General features: G+C 42.4%; 4 protein-coding genes and 1 long non-coding RNA gene across 5 annotated transcripts; 2 read left to right on the top strand and 3 right to left on the bottom strand.

The window, feature by feature from the left end:
- Positions 1-1,268: 1,268 nt before the first annotated feature.
- On the top strand, positions 1,269-4,012 carry LOC128614074 (histone H2B-like). Its single transcript, XM_053635366.1, has one exon. It carries the CDS (start codon positions 1,396-1,398, stop codon positions 1,768-1,770), a length of 375 nt encoding a protein of 124 aa, XP_053491341.1. The 5' UTR covers positions 1,269-1,395; the 3' UTR covers positions 1,771-4,012.
- A 4,109-nt stretch (positions 4,013-8,121) lies between these two features.
- LOC128614090 (uncharacterized) lies at positions 8,122-13,705 on the top strand. The gene is made up of 2 exons (XR_008386989.1): positions 8,122-8,663; positions 12,365-13,705. It is a non-coding gene; the product is annotated as an uncharacterized LOC128614090 (long non-coding RNA).
- On the bottom strand, positions 8,626-9,836 carry LOC128614071 (histone H3). Its single transcript, XM_053635364.1, has one exon. The coding sequence runs from the start codon at positions 9,421-9,423 to the stop codon at positions 9,013-9,015; it is 411 nt and encodes a 136-aa protein (XP_053491339.1). The 5' UTR covers positions 9,424-9,836; the 3' UTR covers positions 8,626-9,012.
- LOC128614072 (histone H2A) lies at positions 10,007-10,557 on the bottom strand. Its single transcript, XM_053635365.1, has one exon. The coding sequence runs from the start codon at positions 10,406-10,408 to the stop codon at positions 10,022-10,024; it is 387 nt and encodes a 128-aa protein (XP_053491340.1). The 5' UTR covers positions 10,409-10,557; the 3' UTR covers positions 10,007-10,021.
- Positions 10,617-12,457, bottom strand: LOC128614068 (histone H1-like). Its single transcript, XM_053635361.1, has one exon. It carries the CDS (start codon positions 11,575-11,577, stop codon positions 10,975-10,977), a length of 603 nt encoding a protein of 200 aa, XP_053491336.1. The 5' UTR covers positions 11,578-12,457; the 3' UTR covers positions 10,617-10,974.
- Positions 13,706-13,760: the final 55 nt, after the last annotated feature.

The raw sequence follows: 13,760 nt of genomic DNA, 5'->3' as shown, positions 1-13,760 counted from the left end.
TTATCGCGCTAAAGAAACATGGGCTAAATTAAAAATCATTGGTCTCAATATAGAAATAAATATGAACTCAATTTTCTATGGCATTTTTAAAGAAAATTGTAGCAAGACCAAGCATGACTTCATTTGGTTCATAATATGTTTGACTAAATCTAAACTCTGGAAAACAAGGTGTAGAATGACTATAAATCAAACGTTTATATCCAGTGATGTTGTATTCAAGGACATTCAAAAAGAGCTAAGAAGACTAAAAAGCAGCACATCTTGGTTTAAACACTCTTCAGTGTGGGACAATATTTGCGTGTAATTGTACTTTGACTATGTAAGTTTTTTTTTTTTCTCCCTTTCTTTCTGAATATGACTTGTGTAAGATTGTAAATTTTGCATAAATTCAATAAAACTCATTAAAAAAAAAAAAAAAGGAAGGGTGGTAAGGGACTCGGCAAAGGAGGCGCTAAGCGTCACCGCAAGGTACTTCGCGATAACATCCAGGGGATCACCAAGCCGGCTATTCGCCGTCTGGCTCGCCGTGGTGGTGTAAAGCGTATTTCTGGTCTGATCTATGAAGAGACTCGCGGTGTGCTGAAGGTGTTTCTGGAGAACGTGATCCGCGACGCCGTCACCTACACCGAGCATGCCAAGAGAAAGACCGTGACCGCTATGGATGTGGTGTACGCTCTGAAACGCCAGGGACGCACCCTGTACGGCTTCGGCGGTTAAACGCTCTAATACCGAACGACGCGAATACAACGGCTCTTTTAAGAGCCACCCACATGTCTAGAAAAAGAGCTGTTCCGTGTGTCGGGGCGGGGGGAGAGAGGAAAAAAAAAAGTCAAAAAGTTTTTTTGTTTTGTCAAGCATAAAGTGTCAAATGCTTTACACAAGTAGTAAAAGTCCTAGATAACTTCTATCTGTGTACATAAAGAGAGGCAATTTATTTTTGGTTTATTTTTTTTATATATACATTTATGTGCACAGTATTAAACATAACGTGCTTAAAATGAGTTACAAGATGGTTTTAGTAGAAACTTACTTATACATTTCTTTCTCTCTCTCTCTCTCTCTCGCTCTCTCTCTCTCTCTCTCTCTCTATATATATATATATATATATATATATATATATATATATATATATATATATATTTTTTTTTTTTTTTTCAAGCCAATTGTTTTTTCATAGTGCACGTTGTCCTGAAAGTACAACGGCGGGAAGGGAAACAAAGCGTAGCGGAGGAGGAGGCGGAGAAGTAGGAGGTGCCATGCAGGAGGAGGTATCGAATTTTGGCCAATCAAAAAAAGGTGTCTTGTCTGGAGGTCAGTAGCATGTGGGTCTGTAAATAGAGCGGGCGCGAGGCGGGCGCCAGTCATTTTCTGTTCGTTTACTCGAGAAGCAGCATCATGCCCGATCCAGCCAAGACCGCGCCCAAGAAGGGATCAAAGAAAGCCGTGACCAAGACGGCCGGCAAAGGAGGCAAGAAGCGCAGAAAGTCCCGGAAGGAGAGCTACGCCATCTACGTGTACAAGGTCCTGAAGCAGGTGCACCCTGACACCGGCATCTCATCTAAGGCCATGGGCATCATGAACTCCTTCGTGAATGATATTTTTGAGCGCATCGCCGGTGAGTCTTCTCGTCTGGCTCACTACAACAAGCGCTCCACCATCACCTCCAGGGAGATCCAGACCGCCGTGCGCCTGTTGCTTCCCGGCGAGCTGGCCAAGCACGCCGTGTCCGAGGGTACAAAGGCCGTCACCAAGTATACCAGCTCCAAGTAAAGCGCGTTACCGCCGTCTTCATCAACCCAACGGCTCTTTTAAGAGCCACCCACTTTTCATACAAAGAGTAATTTCCTCTCTTTCGCTTTCTCTCTTGCTGTGTGTGTGTGTGTGTGTGTGTGAGAGAGAGAGAGAGAGAGAGGGGGGGGGCACTTCTGAAGTGCTGCTCTCCCACGAATGTTCAGGCTTTTGGGTAATTATAGCAGTCTGCTAAATGCAGAGATGAGTAAATCTCAACAGGGTTGTAGCACGGTTTCTCGGGCTTGTATAATCTGAGCAATGCAAAATGGGGCTTTAGCAGCACAAAGTTATTCATATTAAGATTGTAGCAACAGGAAGTAACTGAAAATGGTATTCTAGTAGCATGTAGAAATTCGAACTAAGGAAGCACGTAAAAGTTCTAAATACTGTTGTAGTAGCATGTAGTCATTCAAAACAGTGTTCCAGCAGCACAAAGTCATTCAAAAGAATGTTCTAGCAGCATGGAATACAACACACACACAAGGTAATAGCGGAGTTGGTATAAAGGGCATTAGGGTGACTGTGCTCGTTAGGGTCAGGGAGGAATCCGACCGAGCTAAAGAGGAGGAGGAGGCCGGATGGGCTGGCTGGTGCTAACTAGGCGCGCCTGTTTGGCCCGGGACTACAAGAGCGGAGCGCCGCGTACGAGTGGTGAAGCCCGGACACTGGCAAAGACAGAAGGAGTCTTCTGACCTACACCTATAATCACATTTTCTTGTTGGACATGCTTTCTCCCCTACAACTAACAATGTCTTACTCTTGTCTTTGCTGCTCTGTTCAGCTCTTCCTACTTTCCTACTGACTGTTTCCCACCCACCTAGTCAACTTTTATTCAACATTTGTTCTTTTCATCTAGACTTTAAATTTATTTACTCTTCACCATCTATTCATATGCTTTCAGTTTGAATGAAAGTGAGCACATGTGATTTCTAGCATGCTAGCCGTGTTAATGAATGATAGCTACCATGCAAAGTTTGCTCCTGTCGAAGAATAGCTTGTTTCTCTATGAATGTGACTGTTGTGTAAACTTCTCCTTTGAAACTGCTTTATCCTCTTTACTCTGAAGCTAAAATTTTGTCTATATGATTAATGTGTGGGATTTTAGTTTGTTCTTATGAAATGGGGGTTTGACTCCTGCACTTATGTTGCTTTTTTCTAAAGCCTACAAACATTTGCAGTATCTGCCACAAGCTCTCCCATTTTCTCCAAACTACTGAATTTGTGATGCAACAAACTTTTTTTGGACAAACAGTTTTGAGCCTTTGCTTTTATTTCTTTTAACTATATGCTTTGAGAACTAATAATTTCCCCCCAATATCTGATTTTGACTATTGTGCTGGTAGGTCATTAAGGCTTGAACCTTATGAAAACTTCATTAAGATTGATTTGCTAGCCTAAGCTCAATCGGTTTTGTCCGATCTAATCCACAAACTGAGCAGGAGTCACACCCGACTCCACCTGTTTAATCGGTCGATCTTGACTTTCAATAGACTCGGGTGTGGCTTCTGCTTGGTCAGAATGAAAACCTGCACCTGAGTTCTGAGTCCTGAGTTCCTGAATACTAGATGTTCATACTAAATTACTACAGTCTTTCACTTATCCCAGTATTTTTTAGATAGTTTATTAGGGGACAGTGCATTTTCCCAGATGTTTTTTCCCCAGCAAGTTCTTTAGTGTCATGTTTTGCATTCCAGTTCACATCTCTAGCTCAGTTCTCTCCTCCTGATATCTTTTGCAGTCTAACAGAATGTGTTTTACCGTCTCTTGTGTATTGCAGTGTGTGCAGAGTCCAGTGGGGTGTTTTCCTATTCTGTGTAATGTTAGATTTAAGCCAGCATGAACTATTCTAAGACACATAATTAATCTCTTCCTTTGGGTTCCTGCCTTGCCTCATACATATGTCCCGGTATTCCTGCCGTATTTTATGTGTCCCTTTATAATGGTTTTAACATCTGCTCTACTTAATGGTACTTGTATATCAACTGTTTCATGCTTTATCGATCTTTTTGCCAGTACATCTACAGTTTCATTTTCTTCCACCCCTACATGTGCAGGAACCCAAAAGAAGGAAACATTCAGCTCCCTACCATGGAGTATGAGAAGCAGATAATATATTTGTTAACCAATGTCTTGTCTACATGATGTTTTCCCAGACTGTATATTTGATAGTGCAGATAGACTGTCAGAAGCTATAGCGACATCTTAGTTCTGATTATTTTTTTCCGACCGCTGCAGTGACAATAGGACTCCTGATAGTTCTACGGTGTACTGATAAATGATCGGTCGCTCTTTTTTTGACTGCTACTTCACGAGGAATGAACAAAGCCACACCGGTGTGGCCAGTCTTGAGCCATCTGTATATACAAGTCATTTATCCTGATAATGGTCCATATATTTTTGAAGTATTATCCACTGTGGTGCTATTTTAGATTCCTCTTTTAATATTTGTTGTAATCTTGTATCTACAGATGGTTGTATGAATTTCCAGGGTGGTACAGTTCACCTCAATGGGGCTTTCTTGTAGCTGGCTGAGGCCTGCATTTTGTGCCTTTACATTTCTTACCCATCCCAAACTCTTAAAGAAGTTAGTCCTATAAAACTCTGAGCATTGTTGGTGTACACCCTGCTATGCCCTCATAGATTTATCCAATATAAATCACAGCATCTCTCCTGTCTCGACCTGTAACGCAGTCACTGGTGATGATTTAAATGCTCTAGTACAGATCCAGAGTTCTTGCGCCTGTTCCACGTCAAGCTTTTTAAGATTTTTAAGATACATTAGGCGACCGTAATCAAAGACAACTCTTGTAAGAGCCTGATAGATATTTATGAGCGATGCCCTACTTGCTCCCCGGTCTCAGAACATTATTCATCTTTTTACATTTGTTCTTAATTTGATCAATATGCTGACACCAGGTAAACTTCTCATCAAAAAGCTCTCCTAAAAATCTCACAGCCTTGACCTGTTCAAGATCTTGCCTGTACAGTTTCAGTGGTGCTGTTTTATGACGTTTAGAAAAACATATACCTTGTGATTTTGAAATTGATAGTTTAAAACCCTATTCATTTGCCCACTGTTCTACTTTCCCTATTGCGTGTTGCATTTTCTTTCTTACATATTCTATATCCCGACCCCTAACCTCGTCAGCTGCATAAAGCGACTTACCTATATTTTCTCCGACCTGATCAAATGTCTTTAATCATAATATTAAACAGTATTGGGCTACATACACTGCCTTGTGGGGTAAAATTTTCCGCTGCATATCTATTTGAGTACTCTGCACCTACTCTAACTTCTATTGGCCTTCTGTTCAGGAAGTCTAATACCCAATTATATATATATCTTTCCGTTTATTCCTAATTCGTCGAGTTTAATAAGAAGTCCATCCTTCCCAAGGGTATCATACATCTTTTCGACATTGAAAAATACAGAGATGACACTTTCTTTGTTAGTTCGAGCTTTCCTAACTTCTGGCTCTAGGCATAAAATGGATTCTACCATTCTCCCCCTCCCTTTACGAAATCCTGACTGATACGGTGAGAGAAGAAGTTTACTTTCTATATAGTGATCTAATCTATCTGTTATCATCCTCTCTGTAGTTTTCCCTGTGACGTTAACACTGTGGGTCTGTAACTTGACGGATCTGACTGTATTTGCCGGGTTTGAGTATTGGAACCGTTTCCGTGTTAGTGGGATTTTTCCTGTATTCCATACCATATTGAACAGTCTTAATAATACATCAAGCGTGATGTCTCTCATGTGGCCTAACATGCTATAGCATGTACTGTACTTCCCTGATGTCATTTGCCGTGCGTTTGATATAACTCTTTTGAACTGAAATAGAGTAAATGGCAAGTCCTTCTTTCTACTATCACTGGATTTTGGGCAAGTGTCTGATCTCTACACTGCTTGGCTGTTGAGGATAGGTTTTCAGTACTGTGGAGCTTCACAAAAGTTTTTACCAAAAGTTCTGTTTTTTTCTGCATTGCTAATTGCATTTTTATTGTTGCTATTTAACACTGGTATTTACACATTGTTTCTTATTCCACTCATTTTCCTAATTGTTCTCCATATGTCTGATAGCTGGGTTTCTCTTCCAATTTTACTGCAGAATTGTCTCCAATATACACGTTTGGCTGATCTGATTGTTTTCTTACCTACTGCTTGCGCCATTTTATAGTTAATCAAAGTTTCCAGTGTACGGTGAGCTTCGAGTTTCCTAAAAGCTTTATTTCTCTTTTTAATTGCTACAGTACAGCTCTCATCCCACCGTGGCACGCTCTTTCTTCGTTTACTTCCTATCTTTTTTGGCATTGTTTCTTCATCTGGTCGTATAATGGCCGTGGTCACTTTTCCGTTCGTTTCTTCGACATCTGTTATATCCTTATTCGCTAATCCCACACGTTTCATTTCGCTGTACGTTTGGAACATCTGCTGGTCGGCTTTCTCTAACTTCCACCTTGGCGTTCTCGCTACCTACTGTCGAATGGTCTAAACCCTCCCGGGTGTTGATTCCTGCAATTTCAGTTGACGTTATTGTCAGATCGATAGTGCTTTCTGCATTATGTGAACTACAATACCACGTGTCCTTCCCGTCATTAACACATACCAAATTTTTATCGTGTATAAATTCCTCGATCACTGATTCATTTATATCTGTATTCTTACTCCCCTGTATTGTGCTGTGTGTGTGTGTGTGTGTTAAAATCCCCACACCGTACTAATTTCCCTCACGTCAACCCACATACTGCATTTGGAGTATCGGTGCTCTGTCTATTACGGGGATTGTAAAAGTTGAATATCGTTATACTGTCTTTTCCTGTCCGTATTTTGACTACCACAGATTCGTGTTCTTTCCCTTTATTGATTAGATTATATCTCACATCATTTCTTACAAAAGTTGCTACCCCTCCACCATTACCCTTTTCCCAATCATTTCTGATTGTACACAGCAAATTTTAAAGTGTTATTTTTACACTCACACTGTTAAAATTAACACTTATCAAGAGTTTATATAGGTCCACACTAAATAGAGTTCAATTTACACTTTCAGTATTGTTTTTTTTTCTACACTCTCATAGTGTTGAACAAGCACTGTAAGTGTTCACTGTTAGCACAATTGGTATAGTTTTTTTACTCCTCACAGGCTCCATTTACACTAAGAAAGTGTTGAATCTACAGTAAATGTGTCAATAGCTCAACCTAATGGAGTTATTTTCAACACTAGTGTAATTAAATGTGCTCTACACCCTGTCTGCCTAAAAATGCAGACCTTTAAAATGTGTGTACTCGTCAATAAAAGAACAGCTAACACATCAGTTGCTGTATAAAGTTGAACTTTTATTTTCAACACAGTATCTTAGATGTAACAAACCAGCATGAATTGAGGTGCAATATATTCACCTCATAGTGAATATATTCATCTGACCCATTTGGAGCCTGTAGATCAAAAGGCATGTAGAACTTCAAACTCCGGGCTTTTACAAGTTCACCCAAGTCACATACTGTCGGCTACAGCCACGCTGCGCACATAATAACTTAAACTTTAACGAAGGATAGAAACTGTGCGTGACTCTCGTGGCTTTGCATGCAGACTTTGACAACAGAAACACTAACATTTAACCTAGTGCAAAAGCTTTGCACACAATTCCTTTACTCTGGGAGACTCACTGGTAAGACCAACATCAATGTTGTAGATCGTAATCTGCAGGAAGGTAAAGATGTTGACAAGGGCTTCCTCATATGACAGTTTGAACACATAGTGGACTTTGAAGAGTTCATCTATAGCACTCAAGGAGCTGGTTCCTGTGCAAGGGATGAGGTGCTTATCCACTACCACGTAGAATTTGTCAATCCTGCCCTTGATCCTTCCTAATGCCAGTAGAGACGGCTGGAGGCCCTCCCTGGCACTGAGATGGCCTTCAATACTGGTGGATGTAAAACACCAGTACAGTGGAACAATAAAAACTAGATTAAAAATACAAAATACACCAATTACGATGTGCAATGACGAAATCCCTGAAATGTGGTCCTTGACACATTCAGACATTGTGATGAAAAATGTGCTATAATCATAACTAGGAAACACAACAAACCTTAATTCAATATGTGCAAAATAACTCCAGTTCGTATCATTCTTTATGTATTACTGCAACAGGACAACTTCATCAAAGGAATATTTCAACCAAAAAAGAAAGTTCTTATGTGACTTTCTTTCTTCATCCGAACACAAAGAATTTTCAAAGGAAATTCGAGTTCTGTAAGTCAATAGAATGCATGCGAATGGGTGCCATCTTTTTGAGAGTCCAAAATGTACATTTAGACAGTGTCACAGTAATAAAAGAACAGTTATTCAAAGAGCTCACAAGCTGTACACTCACTACTTTACACTGTAGCAAAGTGTCATTTCTTCAGTGTTGTCACATGAAAAGATATAATCAAATATTTCCAAAAATGCAAGGGGTGTACTCACTTTTGTGAGATACTATATATATATAAATATATAATGTGTGTGTATGAGAGAGAGAAATATATAGGTATGTTTCTACTAAAACCGTCTTCTAACTCGTTTTAAACAAACACATTAAATAATATTTAATACAGTGCACATACATATATATATAGACACAGAGAGAGAGAGAGAGAGAATATCCACAAATAGGGAAGAAGATTTCAAAGATAAGGTCATGTCTACAATTATTAAATTACAAAAACAATTATCATGGACGGGACAAAAGGGATGATGGATGAAATGTATGTATGATGTAATAGCTCTTGCCCAGAAATCCGCTTCTAGAAAGTTGCCGTTCCCGAGTTTGGACACACGGGGGCAGTCAAGCTCCATCCAGCACAACGCCGCCCGAAACAGAAGGTAGGTTTGGGCTATTTTACAGACACAGCTCATTACTGTGCATTGTATTGTTCGGACATAACCACAATTAACGGCTCATCTATAAAAACAAACATTATGTAATACTCATAGGACTATATTTATCATGAAAATGCAAAATAAATAACCAACCTTTTTCTAATGTTGATAGATATAGAAAGCCGTGTACTTCATTTACACACACACACACACACACATAATTATTACTGTTCCTTCTCCCTCTGTACCACGTTCTAATACTTAAACTGCCCAAGAAAGAAAGTTTGCTGTTTTCTGAGACGATGAAGTGGCTCTTAAAAGAGCCTTTGTGTCTATTAGACGGATTTGTAGTTTAAGCGCGTTCTCCGCGAATACGGCGGGCCAGCTGAATATCCTTGGGCATGATGGTCACTCTCTTGGCGTGGATAGCGCACAGATTGGTGTCCTCGAACAGACCGACCAGGTATGCCTCGCTCGCCTCCTGCAGGGCCATGACGGCCGAACTCTGGAAACGCAAGTCAGTCTTGAAGTCCTGAGCGATTTCTCGCACCAGGCGCTGGAAGGGCAGCTTGCGGATGAGCAGCTCAGTAGACTTCTGATAACGGCGGATCTCCCTCAGAGCCACGGTGCCGGGCCTGTAACGGTGAGGCTTCTTCACGCCGCCGGTAGCCGGCGCGCTCTTGCGGGCAGCCTTAGTGGCGAGCTGCTTCCTTGGTGCTTTACCACCGGTGGACTTACGGGCGGTCTGCTTGGTTCTTGCCATAGCGTCGAGCTCTGTACTTCATGGATAGAAAAACAGAATAAACAGCGCGCTCGAACGCGGCCTTTTTAAGCCATAACTCCGCCCTGCGCTGATTGGGCGTCTCGAACGCGCTCGTCTGCTATTCGATAGAACGTTTTACGTCACCTGTTGACTATTGGACCGTCTTCTCTGCCACCGTTCGAAACACAAGACGCCCGCCACAATTCTATTCTATTGGCGCTCTCTCTAACACAAATGCTTTGTTCATTAGGAACACACACAACGCCGTCACAAACCATTTTCACTCCTGACTTCATTTAACCAGCACGCTAACTGCTATTGTTCTTATAGTCATTACTTAAATATGGTATCAAATCATGACTAGAAAATTATCAAGTCCTTTTTTATTTATAAATATGCTGTCTTAGAAGTGCACTTTCACCCCTTGGATTTCATTTAAGCAACAGGCTAACTACAACGCTTGTGTTTTCATTTCAAACGTGCTGACTTTCTAGTGCACACTTTCAGTAGAAAAAGGGGTGTAAAATTGCACTTTTGAAGCAAAGATGGTGGCTCTTAAAAGAGCCTTTGGGTACTGATAAAGCAGCAGTGGACGAGTTTACTTTGTCTTAACGGCCTTCTCGGTCTTTTTAGGCAGAAGCACAGCCTGAATGTTCGGTAGCACACCACCCTGAGCGATGGTCACTCCGCCGAGCAGTTTGTTCAGCTCCTCGTCGTTACGCACGGCGAGCTGCAAGTGGCGAGGAATAATACGGGTCTTCTTATTGTCACGGGCGGCGTTACCGGCCAACTCCAGGATCTCAGCGGTCAGATACTCCAACACTGCGGCCAGGTAGACCGGAGCGCCGGCACCGACGCGCTCGGCATAGTTGCCTTTACGCAGAAGCCTGTGCACACGTCCCACGGGGAACTGAAGTCCAGCTCTGGATGAACGAGTCTTGGCCTTAGCTCTAGCTTTTCCGCCGGTTTTTCCTCTGCCACTCATCTTGATGCTCAGATCTGTTCTAACAACAACACCGAAATAAACGTTACACCCCGAGCTCTCCGTGATATAGACAAAACGGCCACTCTCTTATTCGCTAAGAACGCAGTGGCACATTAGCCAATCACAAACAGGCCGTCGAATTCCAGCGTCACCCCTCCCACCCCTGTTTGTGCGTGTGTGAGTGTGAGAGAGAGCGAGCGCGCGAATGAAAACAGACAGAAGGGAATATTCATACAAAAGCACGAAGTAACAACTACATACTGAATTTATTTATTCTTATCATTAACATTGATTTATTATGTATCAATATGTTATCCTACATATTCTGTGATCGTTTTGGAGATCAGGAATGACGTTTAGGAATCACGATCAGGATTCTATTCTACTGTACTAAAATCAGTATCAGCTTGTGGTTATGTATGTTAGAAACATACTATTGTATGTTTCTAACGTGTATTGCCTTGATTCCATAAAGCTTGACTGAAAATGTCGCTCTTTAAAGGAAAATATGGGTGGCTCTTAAAAGAGCCGTTTAAGGAACAAAAGCATGAAAGACACAAACGTCTTTACTTCTTTTTGGGTGCTGCCTTCTTCGCCTTTGCCACTTTAGGCTTTGTGGTCTTGGGCTTGACAGCTTTCGCTTTCTTGGGGCTCTTGGCTGCCTTTTTAGGGGTCGCGGGCTTTTTCGCCTTCTTCGGGCTCTTGGTGGCTTTCTTTGCGGCGGCTGTAGGCTTCTTCGCCTTCTTAGGAGACTTCTTGGCCGCGGCGGCGGGTTTCTTGGCTGCTACCTTCTTGGGCTTCTTAGTGGTGGCGGGCTTTTTCGCTTTGGGCGCGGCTTTCTTCACGGGCTTCTTGGCTTCGATCTGCTTCTTGTTCAGCTTGAAAGAGCCAGACGCGCCGGTCCCTTTGGTCTGCACAAGAGTGCCTTTAGTCACGAGACCCTTAACGGCGATCTTGACGCGGGAGTTGTTCTTCTCCACATCATATCCGCCGGCAGCCAGCGCTTTCTTCAGAGCAGCGAGAGACACGCCGCTCCTCTCCTTAGACGAGGAAACGGCTTTGACGATCAGCTCGCCGACGCTAGGGCCGGCTTTTTTTGCTCTCGAAGCTGCTTTCTTCTTGGGCGCTTTGGCCGGCGCGGCGGCGGGAGCGGGTGCGACTTCTGCCATCTCTCTTGGAACTACGTAGAATACACGAGTCGTACGCTGTACGTTAGTGTGTAACACAGGATCCTCCCTCCCCGCGGCCGGGGGGCTGGTCTTAAAAACAGATATGAGAGCGTTGTAGACTCAACTCGGGCGCCGCTGAATGAATGCACGGACGCGGCGCGCGCTCAGATGTGTTTTCTCATGGCATTTCTCGGTGAAAATCCCACTCGCAAGACGAGATTCAACACGTTGAAGCACACGCTGAGCGAGGACGGGCTTTCTCGTTTCTCCCGTGGCCCGGCCCGGCCGGCTAGAGAGCAACAGTCTCGCGCAGCGCACATGAAAAGGCGCGGCGCGCGTTGTACTCAAGCCGGCGGGCTGCGCATTTGGTGCGATGTGGTGTGTAAAAACGGGCGAAAAGCAGGCACGGCCGTCGTATGCGTTCTGGGCCGAGTTAAAGAGGAGCCTTGTGAACGAGCCTGATGTCTTTGCAGCTGTCGAGTGGTGTGTGTAGTATCGGAAGCAGAGCACGTTGGGGGCCGTGTAAAGCACAGCGCGCGTGACTATAGGCTCCGCTATAGCCTTGTGTGTGTGTGTGTTGTATTCCATGCTGCTAGAACATTCTTTTCAATATCTATGTGCTACTAGAACATTCTTTTGAATGACTTTGGCTAATTAATTGATGCTGATCTTCATTTCTAATTGAACATTTTTTTTTATTTATTTTTGAGCTACAAAAAATGTAAATTGAAATTAAATGTAGAGAATAAGAATTAGAATTTTATTTAATGTACATGCATACTTCAAGGCCAGCATGCATTGCGACAGTCAACAAACAGGTAATAATGGAGAGATCCAGGCACTGGCACACAGACAAGAGGAAATTTAAAAAGATTTGGCAAGTTGACTTTTTATTTACTGAAATCAATTCAAAGGCAGTGTGTCTAGTTTGCACGCAGTCCGTTCTTCAGCTTTCTCAAAGGACAGCGGCGAGGCATGAAAACAGAAGGCTAACGAGCTGCTTGCTAAACTTCGATCTGAGCAGAGTGCGCTGCTACATCCTTAATCAGCTCAAGAAAGTGCCACACGGGCCAGCTATCAGATTTCCTGTATTTTACATCAAGAACAGCTATGTGCCCAATCCATCGGGCTTATGGATGTGATGCGTGACGTCGTCAAAAATGTGAATGATATACGCTCCAAGGCGCTCTCTCACCTGCAGTTCAAGGTACTGTTGGATGAGATGGATGCACAATATGGTGATGTGTTGTACCACCAGGAGGTTAGATGGCTGAGCAGAGGAAAAGTTCTCAGGAGATTTTTTGATCTGCGTGATGAGATCAGAGCTTTTCAGGAAAGCAAGATTGGTAGTATTCAAGTGCCCATGGATAAGAAATGGTTTTCTGACCTGGCTTTCCTGGTGGATGTCACAGAGCTGCTCAATGTTTTAAATGTTCAGCTCCAGGGAAAAGACCAGATTATCACCCAGCTTTTTTATCATGTCGGAGCCTTCAAACAAAAACTACTGCTGCTCCGAAGACATCTCTCAGCAGCTAACATTCACAATTATAATATTCACCATAGTTTTATGTGCAGTTATTGTTATTATTAATACTTATATTTAGTTAACATTTATATCCAGTGGAGTCAGCTTTGGGTTTTTTTGTTAATCAAGCTGATAATAATGACTAGATTCTGTTCTACTACTTCGCAGTCATAATGATCTTTTTTCTCCCTCTCTCCTTTCGCCGAGCCCCACATGAATTTATGGAGATACTAGAGATCCAGATCCTTTCTGCCTCTGGATGGAGCTCAAATCTTCTCTAATTCCAGACTGCTGGGACTATGGCTGCTCCTAAGGCCATACAGACTTCATATAAATCCATAATGAACTTTTTCACACTATCTGTTGTTACCCAGATGAGGATGGGTTCCCTTCTGAGTCGGGTTCCTCTCAAGGTTTCTTCCTCTTAAAACATCTTAGGGAGTTTTTCCTTGCCACCGTCGCCACTCAGTGGCTTGCTCAGTTGGGATAAATTCGCACCTTTAGTATCTGTATACCATGTTGATATTTCTGTAAAGCTGCTTTGAGACAATGTCTATTGTAAAAAGCGCTATACAAATAAAATTGAATTGAATTGAAATTGAATTGATAAATTTTGTGTCAAAGTTCTCTTAAATTATCATGATTTAATTTCCTTGTT

Source organism: Ictalurus furcatus, chromosome 10 (genome assembly GCF_023375685.1).
Source record: "Ictalurus furcatus strain D&B chromosome 10, Billie_1.0, whole genome shotgun sequence".
Lineage (NCBI taxonomy): Eukaryota > Metazoa > Chordata > Actinopteri > Siluriformes > Ictaluridae > Ictalurus > Ictalurus furcatus.
Note: the sequence above shows the minus strand (reverse complement) of the source record. Positions and strands in the feature narration are given on the sequence as shown.